Source organism: Sinocyclocheilus anshuiensis, unplaced genomic scaffold, assembly GCF_001515605.1.
Source record: "Sinocyclocheilus anshuiensis isolate Anshui unplaced genomic scaffold, SAMN03320099.WGS_v1.1 scaffold778, whole genome shotgun sequence".
Lineage (NCBI taxonomy): Eukaryota > Metazoa > Chordata > Actinopteri > Cypriniformes > Cyprinidae > Sinocyclocheilus > Sinocyclocheilus anshuiensis.
In genome coordinates, this window is record NW_015544177.1 from 838,938 (window position 1) to 858,572 (window position 19,635).

Here is a 19,635-nt window from a genome sequence, read left to right on the forward strand (position 1 = left end):
TTTGGTATTGGTATTTTATGTATATATATATATATATATATATATATATATATATATATATATATATACGTTGATGTTTTTGTACAGGTAGTGGACCTGCTGGTGGCAATGTGTCGTGCTGCACTTGAATCTGCCCGTAAAAGCATCATCTTTGATCCTTACCCCTCTGTTGTTGACCCTCATGACCCCAAGTCTCTGGCCTTCAATCCGAAGGTAGATACTTTATCAGATAAAATTAATAAAATGTTTCTAATATCAGTTTTAGAATGTTCACATTTCATCTTTGACCTTTGACATCTTTGACATCTGTGACCTTCTTCATTAATTTTCCACTGATAGAAAAAAAGTTATGAGCGGCTACAGAGAGCACTAGACGGCATCACATCAATCCAAGAAATAACACAAGTGAGTAATTCAAACTGCGAAAACAGAATAGCAAGATGTAAACTCAAAAATTCGAAGGAAAAAGTCAGAATTGTGAGATGTAAATTTGCAATTCTGAGGGAAAAAGTCAAAATTGCGAGATGTAAACTCAGAATTCTAAGAAAAATGTCTGAAATGTAAGATATAAACTCACAATTCTGAGAAAAAAAACAGAATTATGTTTTGTTTTGTTTTTCTCCGTGGTGAAAATAAGCTTCCATATAAATAGCTTCACATTTTATAGACAACTATATAGATATTTGAGATATCAAGAGTACGCAATTTTACATCAACTGTGTCTTGACATTATTGTGACCAAGTTTGAAGGGATTCTGGTAAGTATAAGGGTGATTTCAAATACTGCTGTGTGACCCACTTCCTGTTGCCAGTTGGTGGCGCTATGACTGTTATTCACAATAGCTACACATTTTATAGGAAATCCATAGTCCTGGTTAAGGGAATGCATGACACCTTAACTCATATTTTACAGGGCCCTTATTTTGAAATAAAGAAACAGATGGACAAACTGGACCCGCTTGCACATCCTCTGCTGCAGTGGTGAGTGAAACTCTGTTTCCTTTAATGGAATACTCAGGTTTTCATTATTTTCCTGCTATCATAATGACCCTTAATCTTCTTTTTCTTCTCAGGATTATATCCAGCAACAGGTCTCACATTGTCAAGCTCCCCTCCAGCAGTGTAAGGGCGTTTGATCACATTCTCTGTCAAATAACAGTGTGACTAAACCTTTATTTCACTCCTACAATTTTTGCTAACAGCAGCTGAAGTTCATGCACACCTCCCATCAGTTCCTGCTCCTCAGCAGTCCTCCTGCAAAAGAGGCCCGCTTTCGCACCGCTAGAAAACTCCACGGCAGCACGTTCGCTTTTCAGTGAGTTTCAGTTTAGTATGAGTTAATTTCATAATCATTAGTTTATGATTACTGACTAATCACTAGCTCTCTGTCTTCAGTGGTTCTCATATTGAAAACTGGCACTCTATTCTACGAAATGGACTTGTAAACGCCTCCTAAACAAAACTGCAGGTACCACAGTTACTCCTAATGTAGTGAATGAAGAACTATAGCGTGTTACCCACAGATTTTCTACTTAGCATATTGGGCCTTGATCAATCTGCCTTCTTGTTCTCTTTGACGCAAGCTGCATGGGGCGGCCTATGGGAAGGGCATCTACCTCAGCCCCATCTCCAGCATCTCATTTGGGTACTCAGGTAAGAGTTTTTGGGCTTGTCTACAAAGTGCAATGTTTAAAAAAAAAACGTGCATGATTTCAGACATTTTGGACATATTTTGGGGCAAATACCATGGTTTTCTAGTTATGTACAATGGTAATACCACTGGGGTCCACAGAAAATATGAAAGGGAAAGAAAAACAGAAGTAGCATATTTTTAGGGTTGTCAAATTTAGTGTGTTAACTAAAATATTAATTAAATATGTTTAATGCAATAATTCAGCATCTTATTTTTCAACATGAATTTGATATTATCACAGTTTCATTCTTCATTCCATCTAAAAACTGTTCAGATATTATTGGTCAGATTAATTTCCATAAATATTAATGATTTATACTTTTTTTTTTTTTTTAAATACTGGGCCGAGATTATGAGAATAATCACAATAAAGCTAAATTATAATAAAAAAAAAAATTCTAAAAACTGATCCGATTATGAGATTAATCACAATATACATAAATTGTTCATATTTTTTTAATAAAGAAACAGGTCTGAGAATATGAGATTAATCACAATAAATATAAATTATATATTTTTTTCTAAAACAATGGTCAGATTATGAGATTAACCACAATAAATATAAATTGTTAATAACATTTTTTCAGAATAAATAGCTGGTCAGATTATGAGATTAATCACAATAAATATAAATTGTTTGTAATATTTCTTAGAATAAAAGAACTGGTCAGAGAATATGAAATTAATCACAATAAATATAATTTATTTATAATAATTTTCTGGTCAGATTGTGAGATGAATTAGATAGATAGACAGACAGACAGACAGACATAATTTATTGTAATTAAGGTCGTTTACACAACATGTTGTCTTATCACACACAATAAATGTATATTAAAATAAACAGTTGCCTTTATATTTTAAAGAGGAGGCCTCTCACAAAGGTATTAAAAATTTTGAAAATCCTTGCCTTGTAAATACCATGACATTTGAATAATATGATAATCATTCTGTATGATATATATATATATATATATATATATATATATATATATATATATCCAAGTATCATCGATACTGCCAGAATACTTTTTTAAGGAAACTTGTCTGATGCAGGGAGATCAAACATTTAAAATCAATTATAATGTTATACTGCAGTGCTTATTTCTATATCCATATAGCACTGTTATATTAGTTTTCACCGTAGACTGTATTTGTGTGCAGGAATGGGAAAGGGACAGCACCACATGCCTACTAAAGAGGAATTAGTACAGCACTACAACCGGGTCAACACTGTCTTACAGGTATTAACTCCATCTGCAGAGATTGGACTGATATGGATGTATTACAGGTGCAATCTGTAGCTGATCAGATTAGGTGAGTCAAACCTGATTGGAAACAATATAAGCAGAGTTATATGAGGTTTGCATTTGTGACTGCACTCATTTCATTAATTTGTCAGCAACATAAAAGACAGATAATTACCATCTTCTATGTAAGTGTGTATCACTGCTAAATGTGTCATTGTTCTTTTGCAGTGTCGACCCACACAGTCAAGGTTTCTTCAGAGTCGGAATCTGAACTGTGTTGCTCTGTGTGAGGGTATGGGGTTAATAATACTTGAAAAGGCAAATTATGTAATTCAAACCATTGCAGAAATTAGCTTTTTTGTTTGTTTGACTAATTAAAGAAACAGTTCGCCAAAAATGAATGTATAAATTTTTTGTGCACCATTCCTTTAAAGTTAAGTAATTTTGTATTTCTCTCAACAGTAATAACTTCCAAAGATCTACAGAAACATGGAAATATTTGGGTTTGCCCGATTTCTGATCACGTCTGCACACGCTTCTTTTTTGTGTGAGTATTTTGACACTTTATCGTTTGTCTTATTACAAATTCTGCATCTTTTGGCTCACGATATGTTCCACAATTGTCTGTTTTGTCTATCTTTGCTCAGTTACGAGGACAGCCAGGTAGGAGATGCTAACATCAACACACAGGACGTCCGGATACAGAAAGAGATATTGCGGGTGATTGGGGGACAATCAACCTGACTGACCCGTTTCACAACTGTGACGCTTTGAGAAAGTTTACAAGGGAACATATGAACTGAATATGGGAAAGAATTACCTCAAACTAGGTGTTTTTGAAGATGCTAGCCTCCAGTCAAGTTTGTCTTTACGTGGAAACAAGGGAAACCCGTTTTGTACCTTTTTTGATAAACATTTTATTAATTTATTTCTCAATTAGTCTCTACGTCATGTTCGCTGCTTTACGTTTTTTCTACGTCATGAGAAAAAGTGCTGTGAATTATCGTTGAATTCACAGTACAGCGGTTGAAAAAAGTGTAATTTCCATTTTGCCCACTGAGGGTCTCTATTGCCTAAGAGAATAAAAAATAGCATAAAAATAATTTGGAAATGAAATATAAACGGCTTATAATTCTATAAACCTGCCATTTTAAAGTGTTTACATCTGCCATTATGGACAATTCAGCATTATTAAGTACTGTTTGGTGTATGTATACAACGTCAGTTCATTTTCATGAGAGTGTTGTGACGCCAGTTACTTGTTATGGATCCTAAACCTCTTAACATGAAATGTTAACAAGTTTGGTGCTGTGCACTAGAAGGCGTCGTGTCCTCATTTACTCTTCAGAGAGCTTCAACCGGAGAAGACTGCCAATAAACGACACATTACAGATGAGAAATGTAACGTATGATTGTTTCGATGTCAATCTGAAGACGTAAAACTAATCTGAAGGAGGGTCGTGGTTTCATACGGCCTATATTTGTATGTCGGCGATTTTTCAACAAATTTAGAGCATGTTACGAATGAGTTACTTTGTAAATAATGCCAGAATACTGGATGAATTGTGACCAAATGCTCCCACAATGACAGTAAAACTAAAATTACCTGCATTATGAAGACCTCTCAACGGCCCTAACAATGAAAACAGCTTATAAAGGGATTAAACAGTGTCTTAATTAAAATCTAAACCTGCCAAAACGTTTCTATAAATGGCTGGTGTATACCCTAGAAATATAATAACTTTTATATAAACAGTTGATGTCAATGGAAAGTCCCCATAATGATGTAAAAATGCCTGCGCGCGCATATGGGTCTGCTGTCATACTGTTATCTGTCACGACCCCTAAAAAAATTAATAGTGTGTTGCATCCCGGAGTCCCAGAGGACATTTTGACTTCTCGGTTTAGCCAGCGGGTCTGTTCTCCTCTGAAGCAGAAACACATAATAATTCATAACAGTGCGCTACATCCACATGAGGCCCGCATCTGCTCCAAGACCCCTTACCCTTCCTTTTCCCATTTTACATTATATTACTTTTTTGTGTGTAGATACATTCATGTAAATTATGGAAATATAAATAAATGTATGTAAAAAAATAAATATCTGGAAATATGTATAAATTAAATTATACACCTATATATATTCATTAATAATGTATGCGATATATAATTATATAATTCAAATTGTATAACATATTCTTTTTATTTATATATTTTTTATAATATTTATGACATATTCACTATTATTTATATATTATATAATTATGATATTAATGAATTAAAATATTAATACAAATGCTATATTAAGTTAACAATATTAGCAAAATTGTATCATTTTAATATATAATTGTAATATATAATCATTTATTATATTTAATATATTTTCAATATATTTACTATTATATATATATATAATATTATTTATGATATTAATAAATACAAATATTAAGAAAAAAATTGATATTATAGTGTATATCACTTCAGCTACTGGTAAGAAAAACCCTACAGTTCTGCTGATTGATTCATTGTCTCCCATATTAAAATGAATTAAGCAAAATTATAATGTGCAATTATAAATCCACTAAAACAATGATTGTTGTAAGCATCATAACAAAATATGTAAATACATACTTTATGATGCTTACAATAATCATTTTACATTGTAACTGAACATAGACCAGACATAAATGTAACACTCATTTTATTTAAAAGAAAATCTATTTATTAATGTCATATAAAATATACTTGTTCACTGTCCTTGTTTTAGAATAACAAAATAAGATTAAAGAAAAAAAGCAGTGTAATATTTAGTTTTTGTCACCTGCTTTAATTTGTCGATTATCCACTTTGACTAAATTGCCTCTTCATAGGCTAAATGTTGTTTTGATTTACGAAAGCAGTTTTGTATGATAATGTGCTTATGATTTTTCTTCATCATTTACTCTAAAGTGCATCAGTTTTCGTCTAGTCGACGGGAAATGTGCAAATTGGATTGATGCTCAGCACATCTTTCATTGATGTAGACATCACTACTTTGCTTAAATTATCCACTTTCCCTTCCCTTTTCTTTGACTCTCTCTACCCTTGGCTGAGCGTGGTTATTATCTTTCTCTGGAAACATTTGCATGCTTTGACCCTCACAAATGTTTTACAAGTGCAGATCACGGCTGAACACACCTCAGTACAGCCCAGCTCGAGTAGTTCTGACACCCTCAGCAGAAAGTGTTCAAACACCACTTGGACCGAGCCGTGAGGGAGAACTGTTCCAGAATGGAAGTGAGGCATGAAGGAGCCCTTTTCCAATTTTTCATTAGCGAGAAAATTACCCGGGCAGTTTTCAAGCTTGCGTATTTCTCGCTACAGAGGAACTTGGTCTTACGGTTCGTTTTTGAAATGCTCTTGACTGCTGCCCAGTTTATCCTTCCACAGCAGCATACGTGAAGCAAAAAGCGAATCCTTTCGAATTCCTCTCATCCCTTTGTAAACGAGATTGCCTCCTTAACAAAAGTTCTCAGTGAAGCCCTACTCAGTCTCCTCACACCATTAAACAAACTTCATTCTGACTTCATTTCCCTGTGGGTGTTGCAATCTGCAGTGCTCCTCTTTGAGACCTAATTTCCCTTTAATTAAATTAGTAAGACTTCCAAAGAAATCCGCCAGAGAGGCCCTGCGGCTGGGTTTCTGTTGTCGGGCAGATAACGGCTGTGAGGGTGTGTCGTCTATGGAGATTGATGAAGTAATTGAAACAGTAATTGTCAACATGTTGGCTTTTATCTGTTCTGGGAGCTTACTAAAATAAGAGCGTCTGGTTGGCAGTGCACTTGAAAGGCCCAGTTTTACCAGCAGATCTGTAACCGGTCCTATAACATCACTGAAATGTGTCTACTTTTCAGATAAACACACTCCAGATCATGTGTACACTGCAAAACAATGTCAAAAAAAACAAAAACTGTCCAAATATGGTAGATAAACATTTTTAAACATTATTACTTATATTATTAGTTATAATACATTTTCTCTATTAATTATAAAGTAATATTATACATAACATTAATATTAATATTATAAATTGCTTTTTTTTGTTACAAGTAAAAAGCTACATTTAAAATGTATATATACTTTAAAATATTACATTTAATTCTAAATTATAAGGTCATTTTTAAATGTAACATACTTGACATGAAAATGTATTTCAAAGTATATAAAAAATATTTTAATTTAATGCATATTGAATTAAAGTTTACATTAATTTATACTTTTTAGTATAAATTAGTCATGTAAATATTGCTTACAAGTAAACATTTTGAATTATTTTATATGAAATATATAGAATATATATTAAAATATTTATAATATACATATATATATATATTTAATTATGAATTATTAATAATCTTATAATTATTTATATTGAACCATTTGTTAATTTAAGGTATTTCTTTTTATTTTTGTTATCAGTTATGTACATTGAAGTGTTAAATTATTAATTATTTTATATACAAAATCTTAAAATACAATATGTAATATTTTACAGTAAATGTTTTTTAAATTATATTTTTAAATTATGAATCATTAATTATGGAGAAAAGCACACCTGCAAACAGTTATGTACATTGGAGTATAACTTTGTACTATATTTCAAAGTAGTAAAAGAATAAACATAATAATTCTAAATTATTTTGTATTAAAATATATATTTTTATTTATTGAATTTCACATTATTACTTACAGTAGAATTACATATTTTTTTAAATTATGAATTTTCTTATATTTATGGAGAAACACATGCCTGCATGAACCATCAATTTTTTTCATAAAATATTTTAAAGCTATATTTCTATATTTTTGTTATCAGTTATGTGCATCATTGGTGTGTTTAATGTTGTGTATGATATTATGTAATTAATATTCACAGCATTATTTTAGTGTTGTGTTACTGATGCTGTTTTGTTTTTGTGCTTTGTCGATATGTTCGTTCTGACCATGGTTTCAGGAAAAGCAGCTCATGATGAGATGCCTTCCATTAATCGAACTGCATACGGAAAGTATTTTACAGTACATATTTACAGTGTATAATTGTGCTTCTTACTGGTCTCATTGAACAGAACGCTTGTCTTGCCTCCTGTCACCCCAGTCTCTAGAATGTTGGATGCTCCCCTTCAGGATACAGACTGTGTATTTTGTCAAGCAGAACCGCATGGCCTTCTTCTCTGATTGAAATCACAGCCTCGGGGCTCTAACACTTTGAGAGCGTTCAGCAGCCACAGTGGGAGAAGATGCAGAAATAGACCTGATGAAACAGCCACCTTTGGACAACAGTGAATTCTTGCTCGGTAAATGGCAGTTTCTTGACCTACATTGATGTGTGCTGTATCAATTTAGCATGCAAGTTTTATATTTAAACACAATTTCATAAGTTAATAAGTTGGCCCAAAGCCATATTTAAAAGCAGATGCCTGGCATAAGTCAACTGTGCTTATGTAGATAATTGTTTACCGGCTGCCGTCATGCATGGGAGGATGTGTTTTTAAACTCTCAGCCTTAATCAGTCACGCATGTTAATCAGCTACAGACACACACTGATTGACAGGACTTCATTAACACTGCGAATTTTAAAGGAGGACTCGGGAAAGCATTCACCAGGATGAAATTTGAAATTCTGTACAGAGCACTTGCCAGACACAGTGACTGTTTCTTTAAGAGATGCTTTGGCTCTCCACCCCCTCCCTCTCTGTGTCCTTCACAAGCGCTCAGATTGGGTCTTCAGTGCATTCTGGATTGTGGAAGGCACCACTTAAGAGTAAATATGCCAAAGGTCTCAGATTGTGACCAGACGTCAAGGGTGAAACGCGTTGCCACATACAGAACTTGACCTTACAGCAGAACTCTATGAGAATTCTAAGAGCAAAAAGGTAAACGAATCACTAAAAGATTCTTCTAGATCAGTTTGACATTAATTTGTTCTTGTACCATAAAGTTGTCCTGCATTTGATTTGATTTTAATTAAAGTGTAATTGTATTTTTTAATACATTTGGCTTTATGGTTATTATTTATCCTTTTTGTTTACATTTAATGTTTATTACATATAGTGTTTTTTTTATTTTGTATTGTTTATTTTATTTGCATGTAATTGCATGTAATTGTACACATACATTTGGCTTTTATATTATTATTATTATACATTGTATTTGTATTATTATAACGTTTGTTGAATAATGTTATTTAATTAGAGTTTAATTAGTGTGTAATCCTATATTTAAATACATTGTTATTATTAAGTACATTTTCATTTTTATTTAGAACTTATTTTATTATATGTTTTTTATTTCATTTTGTGTTATTTTATTTATTTTATTTGAATTTGTAAACACATTGGGCTTTTTAAATTATTATTTTATATTCTATGTTATTTGTGTGTATAATTAAATACACTTGTATTTTATTATTATTTATGATTTTTTAATTTTATTTTCATTTTTAATTGTTGTTTATGTTACTTCATTTTATTTTCATTGGATTTTTAAATTGATCTTTTATTTTATTGTTTTTTGTTTTGACCAGATAAAAGTTCAAAGAATGGTTCATTTTGACCAAACCAAGCTTGTTGGCTTTAAAACGTGGTTCTGTCTCTGAACTCATCGTCTTTTTGCCTTGTTTGGTTACAGCTCCCTTCTCACGGAGACTGAAATATGCTTCAAAGGTAGTGACTGAGAAATTGCTGATACTCAGCACTTTCAGCTTTGATGAATTTGCTCGATTTACAGAACAGATTTTTTCTTTCCTTCATGTCAACGGCCAGAGAGTATGAAGTAAATGACACCTTGTCATTCAGTTCGGAGCTTTGGGAATCACACAACATTTAGCAGCTAAGAACATTCGATTTCCTTCATGTCTGTGCATTGTTTACGCTGGAAAACAGCATAATGTATTGCATCTTTTTGAAGGTAGAAATTACACAGCTCTGGTTTTGCACCCCCAAGAACATATAAAACACCCTATAAATATGTTTATGCCGAGCCGAGAGCTTCATAATAACACACAATCTAAATGCACCACATCTGTCCAACCCTCTAAACTCAATCCCACAAACCCTGCTGGGTCTTCTAGCAAACCAAAGCAAGATGGATTCAGGAAGGTCTGTTCCACTGGAGAGCCAATCCCATGTCCAGTCCCAGGACTGGCATCTGAGGTGCTGGAAATGCGCGTGAAGGAAGGGAGCAAGATAAGGAACCTTTTGGGTTTTGCCATGTCTCGAATTCAAGGTGACGGACACACGCCTCCAACATCGCAGGTTCTGTTCAGTGGGACGGGACGGGCTGTGACTAAAACCATCACCTGTGCGGAGATAATGAAACGGAAAGTACAGGGTTTACACCAGGTGTCAAAGCTCCAGTACAGGACAGTGACTGAGGTGTGGGAGAGCCAGGAGAGCAGCCCGGTTCAGATGACCGTACACAGAACTCTTCCTTCCATTTGTATTCTTCTGTCCAAAGAACCGCTGGACCCGCAGGAGCCGGGATACCAGCCTCCAGCCGAAATAAACGCTCTCTCAGAGGAAAGCAAATGGCCAGATGGACCACAGGGGGCTGGAAAGCCAGAAAAAAGACCAGTGAGTCCTTGTTCTCATGATCTCCCCAGTCTTAAAAGAGCTGCTCTGGGACAGGATAAAATTCCAGCTCTGGAAACAGTGAAAAAATGTTACTATAAAAGGGAGGAATTCATATAAATGTTTTTTGTGTGTATTTATAACTTGCTTAACTGTCATATAATTTAGCTATATCGATGTGACTGTATAATCTGAGTGATAAAATGCATGATCAAGTGATTTTGTTTTTTGTATTACTTCATAATAGTCTGTAAATAAATGACAAATAAATAAAATAAAATATAAAACCAAATAATTTATTGTTGGCTATTTCTTACACTCCTTCACTGTTATTTTCTCTGCTCAGTAATTTTCATATTTTCTCTCATGCTCTTGGTTTTACCATTATAAATTTAGTATGATTGGGATACTATTATAGTTTATAATAATATTTTGGTTTTATTTTTTTCCATTTTAATTTTATTTTTTACAATTTTAGTAATTTTGTTGTGTTTTGTCAGTTTTATAATTTTTTTTTAAGTCTAATGTGATAAATAATAAATAAAATATTCATTTTCATAGTTACAGTCAAACATTTTTTTCATTTTTTATATTAATTTTTATTAATTATTTTAGTACATCAGGTTAAAAATATTTATTTTATTTCAGTTAACTTTAAATTTGTTGGAATTTTTTTTTTTTTTTTTTATGATTTTAGTTTTAATTTTTATTAACTATAATAACCCTATGTTTACTTTATGAAATGTAATACTGCCCTCTGCTGGTGAGAACAACTATTTTGGAAACATGCTTGTTGCTGTATTATCTTTAAATGAAATTCACATTTAGGGTTAGAAGCTAAAAACTATGGCACTTTGGCAACATATTTTTACCGTTAACTTTTCAATAAAAGACGAAAGTCAGACTTATTTATGTATTTTATCTGACACCATATTTCAGTAAAATTATATCAACGCTACGATTGCAAAATCTGCATATGTAATGAAACTGAGCTATTTTGATCAAAGTAATTGTATGACAACAGTGACGTAATATTGCACCAATGTTGCCTACATTTACATTTACATTTACATTTAGTCATTTTGCAGACGCTTTTATCCAAAGCGACTTACAATTTGGGGATACATAAAGCGATTCTTCTTAAAGAGGCAATGGAAGTCTGTAGCATAAGGCTTGTCCAGATGAATGTTGAAGTAGCCAAAGATTAAAAGTGGACTGCCATCCTCCGGGAATGAGGAAACCAGCCCATCCAGCTCTTCTAGGAAGGTGGATAGAATTTGCCCAGGAGGGCGGTAATTGGCATATAAATGCCATAAATTATGACTGTGATTTGTATACAGTACAGAAATGTATATTTTGTCCTTCATGCTCTTTTATAATCCTCTTTAGCAAACCCTCTCGCTATTCATTACCATGCGCAGCCAGAGTCCACCACACACGGGCTTTATTGCCGAGCCAGTGCGCATGCGCAGTCACACGCCAGTCTCGTGTTAGCAGGTCGGCTATCTTGACTATCCGTATCCTTCAGTCCGAGCTGCGCTTGAGCCAGGTGAGCCGCACTATGTTCAGAGCCGCCCTTCAACTCTCAGTCTCCGGTGCTCGGAGTTTAACAAGGTCACGGCCACAATATACAGGTAAATGCAGAATTTGCCATTAATTATGAAACCGCTGATAGGAAAAACGTCAATAAGAGGCAGAGTTAACGGAAACACCTTGAACTTTAGTTTAGCACATAAGCTAACCAAAGCCGCACCGGTGCCTTGCAAGAAAGGTTATACCTTTCAGAAGTTATCACACGCCAAGTCATAATTTGGATAACAGCATTTCCACATGACAGTCGCGTTTTCCCAGTAATTTATGAAGTCCTGTAGATGTTTTCTCACAGTGTCCTTGCAATGACCCGCTAGAGTGAGGCTTCGGCCCAGCGCGAGGAGGAAACGCGACACTCAAACTGAACGCATCCCAGATTGACACTTTTTTTCTGTCAGATTGACATTTAATTGAAACAGCTAGTCTAGTGTGTAAATACGTGGGTTTTGACAGCTTTTCAAACAGCCGGTGTGGTTTACATAAACTCCTCTGTAAGTTAGCAGTTTTGTCATACGGTAAATGAATACGTGCGCCGCAAGGTTGCATGTATGAAGAATGCGCATAAATTCCTATTGCATGAATTTAAAGCGTCGCTGTAGCTAATACTATCAGCCAGAATGTTTTCTATGACAGTGCACTGACCTCTATGAAAACCCACACCTCATATGCAAATGTAGTGTCATCAGAATGTACTTCACTTCATGAACGTACAAACATCTAGTTTGCATGTTTTGAATTATACGTCTCGTTTTGGGGATATCAGTTGAACTTTTTGTCTGACCTTCTTTAGCTGATAGATAAGCATTAGCCCAAATCATACTGACCCAACGGACCATGTACCCTCAAACAAAAGCACTGGACCAGTTCCAACTGGAACAAGGCCTGTATGCAAAATGTCACTGCACTATTAAGTGTTTTTCACCATCACTGAAACATGAAATTACTTTGGATTAGATTTATGGCCCTTTCATGCTTACAGTACTTCCCGGAAGTACTTTGGCTGTGACAATGTTATTATTGTCTGTATGTCGTTTTCTAAGGCTGATAAAGTGAGTAATTTTTGCTAAAAGTCTCTTCTGATTGTCTCTGGTCTTTCTCTTCCACAGCTTCAGTAGCTGCTCGTTCTTATTCCCATGGCAAACAGGAGACAGATGAAGAGTTTGATGCCCGCTGGGTCACTTACTTCAGTAAGCCAGACATTGATGCTTGGGAGCTGAGGAAAGGTGGGTAACAGTGGCGCTTTGACCTTGTTATTGAATCGGCAGCTGTGCATTCGACTGCTGAGCTTGTAAAGTGAGAATTTACTCTCATAAATTTATTTTAGTGGCCATATGTTCTGTTTAAAATCCTCTTGAATCTGAATGCTGCTCTTTAAGATAGCCATATTTCTGAAAGTGAGTTCTAAGTGAATTCAGTAGCAAGCTATAGTGCATTACTGTATCTTCCCTGAAATGTTTTGTTTGTTGTTTCCTGAAAATTAATATACAATCTTAAATACAATTTTTTTTAATTATATATATACTTTTAAACATTTTACATTTAAAATTATTCATATATATATATATATATATATATATATATATATTACTTGCACCATTAGACAAAACAGGTTTCCACCAGTAACAGTAATGTTTCTGTTTGTTTTTAATATTTGCTAACCTGTAAAGCTGGTTTAGTTTGATCCGTTAGTATCACTTCTTCAAAAATGTATGACAGTCTGTTTATCTTTAACCTGTAAAATCTTTGGAACAAGGAAGTATGTTTTTGGTTACAAGCTCGAACTGACTGTAGAGTAAATACATGTCTTCTTTTGTTTTGCTTCAGGAATGAACACTTTGATCGGTTACGACTTGGTACCTGAGCCAAAGATCCTGGACGCAGCCCTGAGAGCCTGTCGGAGGCTAAACGATTTGGCCAGTGCCATCCGCATCCTCGAGGCAGTCAAGGTCAGTAAAACTCTCTGGACAATAGCAGAATATGCCACAGTGGCATTAATTAATTTATGTCTTGAAGCTGCATTATTTAACATGATTTTTCTGAAATAGTTTTTTACTTAAAATTGTTTTAAATTTTAATTAGATTTTATTTTATTTTACTCGTACTCCTTTATTTATTTTAATTTATTTATTCACACAGGACAAATCTGGCCCACACAAAGAGATCTACCCCTACGTTCTCCAAGAGCTGCAGCCTACCCTCAATGAGCTTGGCATCCCTACACCTGAGGAGCTTGGCATTGACAAAGCATAGATGTCTGCGATTGTGGTGAGTATCAGCATGCAATTTTTAAAAAAAGGACACAATTCAACCTCTAAGCAATTGCAAGATGTGTTTCCTTATTTGATTTAACATGTGCATCTTTCCTTTTTACCTACAGAGTCTTCCAGGAGACTGCTGCTCTTGTCTGGACTGAGTAGACCACTGTACTTGAAGTCTTTGCCTCGTGTCATGGTGTTTGTGTTATATTTAATTGGCCTTTATTATGTTCTTTTGCTTGTAAAATATTGATGGACCTAATAAAGGGAGATATATCTTTATTCAATCTTGTTGTGTTTTTATCTGATGACTCAGGTTTTGCTTCAAACTTGTATTAACTTGTATTTTTTATAAGGGTTATAATGAATCACAACAGAAAAATCTATCCTCTTAATCTTTCAAAATGGAAAACTATTTTTGTTAAATGTATTGACATTCTAGTGAATTGTTTTATTTGTAATTTAATAATAATTTTAAATAAAAAAACTTTACCTGTGAATGTGCGAGACTTCCGTTTCATTAACTATATGTAAACAGAATAATAACAGTAACGGACTGTTTTTGCACAGCTAAAATAACTGGGAGCGGCCAACACCGGAAGTCTCGCACATTAAAGGTAACCAGTGTTGGGGAGTAACTAGTTACATGTAACGGCGTTACGTAATTTAATTACAAAATAAATGTAACTAATCCGTTACAGTTACTAAGAAAAAATGTGTAATTAAATTACAGTTACTTATGAAAATGTTAACGATTACAAAGGGGGTTGTTGCAAATAAACATTCATTAGAAATGTATAAAAGTAATAAAAAAGTAATCAGAAGTAATCAGTTACATTACTTTAATAAAGTAATTGAAAAAGTTACACTACTATTACATTTTAAATAGGGTAACTTGTAATCTGTAACCTATTACATTTCCAAAGTAACCTTCCCAACAATTAAGGTAACAACTGCTGCGACCGCTGTTACGTTAAAAACAAGGTGCATAGTAAACCGTTCTTGTTTTTCTGCTCGACACAAGCTATGATTATTTAGTAAATGTTATAGCACTTTTTAACCAGTGGAGGGCGCAGCAGGAATGCGTTCAACCTAAATCATATCAAAAAAGTAAAATCACAATCAAAACATTTAAAGTTGTTGTGTATGCATAATGAATAAAACGATTTTAGGTCAAACGTGTTTTTCCCCATCGTACTATTAATAATTGTTAATTTCCGTTCTTCTATAAACATTGTGGCTAATTTGGGGTCAGAATTTCGAGCCTAAAATAAAAAATGGCAGTATAATAGATGCTTGAATCAGCCATGCAAGTGTATGTTAACTCCCATCGGTTTTTGTGCTATAAATATTTTACTTAGCTGCTTGCAAAGGGGAAACGTAAGAACGTAGTAACTTGTTGCACGAGCCAGTGGGGCGGGATTTAAATGTGCGGAAATGTGCGGTAATGTGCGGGGGGTTTGGCTCCGGCTGGAGGAGGAAAAGTCGAGGGGACTGTGGGAGTCCCTGAGCGCGCAGTTCGGGAGGTGAGGTCAGGCGTTTCCCCTTTGGCTGGCCCCACTGTCGAGTGTTTTTTTTTCCCTCTGCAAACACCGAGAGGTTTATTACCGTTCTATCAGAGGGGATATTACACGTTCGGGTGGATGCACACGTACTTGGTGCGCTGAGCAAAACACGCACGGTGGTTTATCTAGGAAAACAGTGATGGTGGACAATTCCAGTAGCAGCAAAGCGCAAGTGGTGAGTTCCGTCCTGTTGGCACAGAGCCCTGTTGAATGTATTGATAAGCTACTGTAATATTTAATCAGCAGACCTCGAGCGTATAAAATATTGCATGTACATTTAATAGTTTTTGATATAAACTCAATGAGTCGGTATTTATTATAATTACATTCGTGTGAATGATCAAGCTATTATATGTAGCGAAAATCCACATTGTACACGTCATGATTTCAAGATTGTTTTTTCTGATGATACAACTCGAGCTGTTTATTAGTTGTTAGAGTTCTTGTGTTGCTGGAGTCGAAAAGTCAAAAACATCTCCGTTTCCGTCAGAACGCGATACTTTATAGCGTCGTGTGTTTGTTCTCTTTTTTAATAGCTTAATTGTTTTTGGAAGAGCGCCATACTTTTGGGCAGCCATGATTCGACTGTGAACTGAAAGTCTTCTTTTATTGCGCTCACTTATCAAACTGTGCTTTAATTAGTGATAAAGTAACCGCATAAATCGACTGGATTTGGCTAAATATTAATTATTTAACAAAATGTAAAGCGACACGCCGTTTTGACCGGACATCCGGTCGTTCTACTATCCCGACTGGTCGCCTCTATGGGGGGTCAAAGGTAGGATGGCCTACTGGGCAATAAGCGAGCCGCGGAATGCGACGTTAATCTTTTTGGGACGTATAAATACTGTTAATACGAATTAAAATTCTTGCGAAATTAATTCGAATTCCACCCAGCCATGTCCGTTTTGATGATTTGCTTACACGTATTTGTTTTTCATTTAAATTAAACAAATGTGACTCTCCTCCTTCATGTCGTTTGTGCTTATTTGTTTACGCGTATTTGTGTTCTATTTGTATCTAATTCGAATTGAGTCCATTTGAATTTCTCAACCGTGTCGTTTGATTGCGTCGATAATTCGAACTCTAATGCCTTTAAGTTAATGTTGGTTTGAATTTTAAGAATTTACAGGTGCATCTCGATAAATTAGAATGTCGTGGAAAAGTTCATTTATTTCAGTAATTCAACTCAAATTGTGAAACTCGTGTATTAAATAAATTCAATGCATAAATGAACTTTTCCACGACATTCTAATTTGAGATGCACCTGTAAGTTGCTCAAAAACAGTGTGATTGTTTCGTTTACACATTAATTGTTGTGTTGCGTGAATGTTTAAAAAAAACGTAACTTTTGAAATTTAGTTATTAAAATGTTTATTTATATGTATTTTCAACCAATAATGAAAATTCTGTCAGACATTTCCCACCCTCAAGTTGTTTCAAACCTGTATGATTTTATTTCTTCTGTTTAATACAAAATATGATATTTTGAAGAATGTGAGTAACTAAAGAGTTGCTGGTCCCTATTGACTTCTATAGTATGGGGGAAACTGTCTGGTTACCCACATTCTTCAAAATTCAGCAGAAGAAAGAAATTCATACAGGTTTGGAACAACTTGAGGGCGAGTAAATGATGACACTATTTATATATTTAATTATTTGTTTGTTTTTTGAGGGGTGAACTAGCCCTTTAAATGTTGATCGTATTGAACTGTTGTTTTAGTAGAGTATGTTGCACTTTCTTCATCCTAAAATATTTGTTTTTTAAGTGGAAAAAAAAATGAATTTAGCTTTTAAAAATATGTTTACAGAATTAATTGACTTATTTTCCTCTATCCACAATGCAGCCCAGCTTGTCTCAGGACAGCGGTCTGGCTGGTGCATTTTCTCAGGTGGCTTTCGGAAGTGCGGCTGGAGTCAAACTGGAGGCGGTTATGGAGCAGCTCCAGAGACAACAACAAGTTAAACTGGAGATGGAGCGCAAGGAGAGACACCTCAGGGAAGCCCATATTCTGTACACCCAGCAGCTGGCTGCACAGCAAGCCATCATGGCCTCCGCCAGAGCTCAGGGCACCCCATTAACCCCTGATTTCTACAGCAAAAACTCCAGAGACAGAGCGCTGAAAGGCGGCCAGGGGCCTCAAACTGTCAGGGGGCCCATGAAAACTGGCTCTGACCAAGTACACGAGGAAGACGCTGCTGATGAGATGGACAGAGGAAGAGGGTCAGAGGGGGACGAAGACGACGACGATGAGATGATGGATGGGGAAGACGGTAGCGAAGAAGAGGAAAGCGAAGGCTTGGAGTTCCTCAGGAAGCAAAGTCTTGCTCTTCAGCAAGTGTCTGTCGGAGTTCCTCCGTATACATTCCCCGTCTATGCCGCATCGCCATCCGCTGCTAAAAAACGTCCCCTGTCGCCGACCACTAAGGTGAAAGACGAACCGGAAGACTCCCTTCCCGACCAACAATCGTTCAGCACACCAAACGGACTGGCTGATTGGAGCCTCGATGACTCATTCAAACAGGTTTGTATCTATATTTCTTTGACTTGTCATTAATCTCAAGAGGTTTCAGTATGGCAGGCATTCGCAGGCGTTGTGTTTACTCTCATTTTATCACCAATTACCTACAAGAGCAGCAAAACAGCATATTTTCATTCATCTTTGCATGATTTTAGGAGTGCCAGATAATGAGATGAATTGTAGAGAGTCTTTACATGTTCATAAACTGTGAAACCACTAAAACAGACTCATCCCGGCTTACTGAAACGCTATTGGCTCTGAATAGGACATCTAATCCAGTTTTCTCGAGCGCAACAGGAATACGTGTTCTCCCTAAAGTGTACAAAAGAATTTGGTTGGACTTCTACCTCTTTAATAAGAGGGAAGGGTTTAGTGAATGAGCTTTATTGAGTCACTTCATACAGCATTGTTGAGTGTAGTGTTGTCAAAAGACCCGGTATTTCGGTACCAAGTCGGTACTAAAAAAATGAAAACGTTACGGTACCAGGTTTTCTGAAGTTCCGGTGGTACCGAGTACCCGGTTAACCCGGTTCTTGATGCGCTATCTGAAACCTGTCCTCTTCCAGTGTTGCCAAGTCTGCGGTTTTCCCGCGGAATTGGGCTGCTTAACACTGTTGCCGCGGGTTGTTTTCATGTCCGCGGGTTGAAAAACGACCCACTAACGTGATATTTAGCCCCTGGAATGCGAATTTTACCAGGGGAACCCCGCCAAAACACGCGTATTTTTATCCCCGGAACGCGATTTTTAACTGGGATCCCCTCGAAACGCGATTGGGTGGGTTTTGTTGTGAAAACCTGGCAACCTCTTCATAAAAGCAGTGGAGACCTCAAGAGGAGGAAACGCATCAAACTAACAAAACACCCCGATCAAGTTCAAGCAGGTAAGTTTCAATTACATTTTTAATACACACCAGAGGCTTTTAAACGAACTGTGTAACCAAAATATGCATGTTAGAGAAAAGTACAAATGTATGGTTAACAGTGTTTGTCATGTCAGTCCGTCAGAAAAAGTTTTTTTTTTTTTGTTAGTTAGTTGTAATTCTTGGCTGAATATCTCTAGCAGGTTTTAAAAGCCCTTTAAAATTAAATATGAACACAGTTTGGATTAAATAAAAGTACAGTCAAATTTTATCTCCTGTATAGACTTTACTGT

General features: G+C 35.4%; 3 protein-coding genes and 1 pseudogene across 4 annotated transcripts in view; all 4 read left to right on the forward strand.

Moving 5' to 3' along the window:
* Positions 1-4,430, forward strand: part of LOC107696284 (poly [ADP-ribose] polymerase 6-like) — a 9,603-nt pseudogene extending 5,173 nt beyond the window's left edge.
* A 4,304-nt stretch (positions 4,431-8,734) lies between these two features.
* Positions 8,735-12,044, forward strand: LOC107696231 (ribonuclease P protein subunit p25-like protein). The gene is made up of 3 exons (XM_016496490.1): positions 8,735-8,855; positions 9,610-10,631; positions 11,940-12,044. Exons 2-3 carry the CDS (start codon positions 9,948-9,950, stop codon positions 12,042-12,044), a joined length of 789 nt encoding a protein of 262 aa, XP_016351976.1. The 5' UTR covers positions 8,735-8,855; positions 9,610-9,947.
* LOC107696286 (cytochrome c oxidase subunit 5A, mitochondrial-like) lies at positions 12,014-14,677 on the forward strand. The gene is made up of 5 exons (XM_016496571.1): positions 12,014-12,184; positions 13,247-13,363; positions 13,965-14,086; positions 14,277-14,405; positions 14,518-14,677. The coding sequence occupies exons 1-4, from the start codon at positions 12,112-12,114 to the stop codon at positions 14,388-14,390; spliced, it is 426 nt and encodes a 141-aa protein (XP_016352057.1). The 5' UTR covers positions 12,014-12,111; the 3' UTR covers positions 14,391-14,405; positions 14,518-14,677.
* Positions 14,678-15,858: 1,181 nt separating this feature from the next.
* LOC107696285 (AT-rich interactive domain-containing protein 3B-like) overlaps positions 15,859-19,635 on the forward strand; it is a 34,556-nt gene continuing 30,779 nt past the window's right edge. The window contains exons 1-2 of one of the 2 annotated variants that reach the window (XM_016496568.1): positions 15,859-16,135; positions 17,808-18,485. In XM_016496568.1, the coding sequence (XP_016352054.1) occupies positions 16,100-16,135; positions 17,808-18,485 (714 nt within the window). In that variant the 5' untranslated portion in view covers positions 15,859-16,099. Of the gene's footprint in view, positions 16,136-16,688; positions 16,739-17,807; positions 18,486-19,635 lie in introns of those variants that run through there. The other variant, XM_016496569.1, reaches the window with a different exon arrangement.

Bases quoted from the DNA above. Each gene is read 5' to 3' on its own strand.
- LOC107696231 (XM_016496490.1), top strand. From the start codon at position 9,948: ATGTTTATGCCGAGCCGAGAGCTTCATAATAACACACAATCTAAATGC. The intron at 10,632-11,939 runs GTGAAAAAATGT...AATCCTCTTTAG, and splicing joins AAATTCCAGCTCTGGAAACA to CAAACCCTCTCGCTATTCAT.
- LOC107696286 (XM_016496571.1), top strand. From the start codon at position 12,112: ATGTTCAGAGCCGCCCTTCAACTCTCAGTCTCCGGTGCTCGGAGTTTA. The intron at 12,185-13,246 runs GTAAATGCAGAA...TCTCTTCCACAG, and splicing joins GTCACGGCCACAATATACAG to CTTCAGTAGCTGCTCGTTCT. The intron at 14,087-14,276 runs GTCAGTAAAACT...TTATTCACACAG, and splicing joins GCATCCTCGAGGCAGTCAAG to GACAAATCTGGCCCACACAA.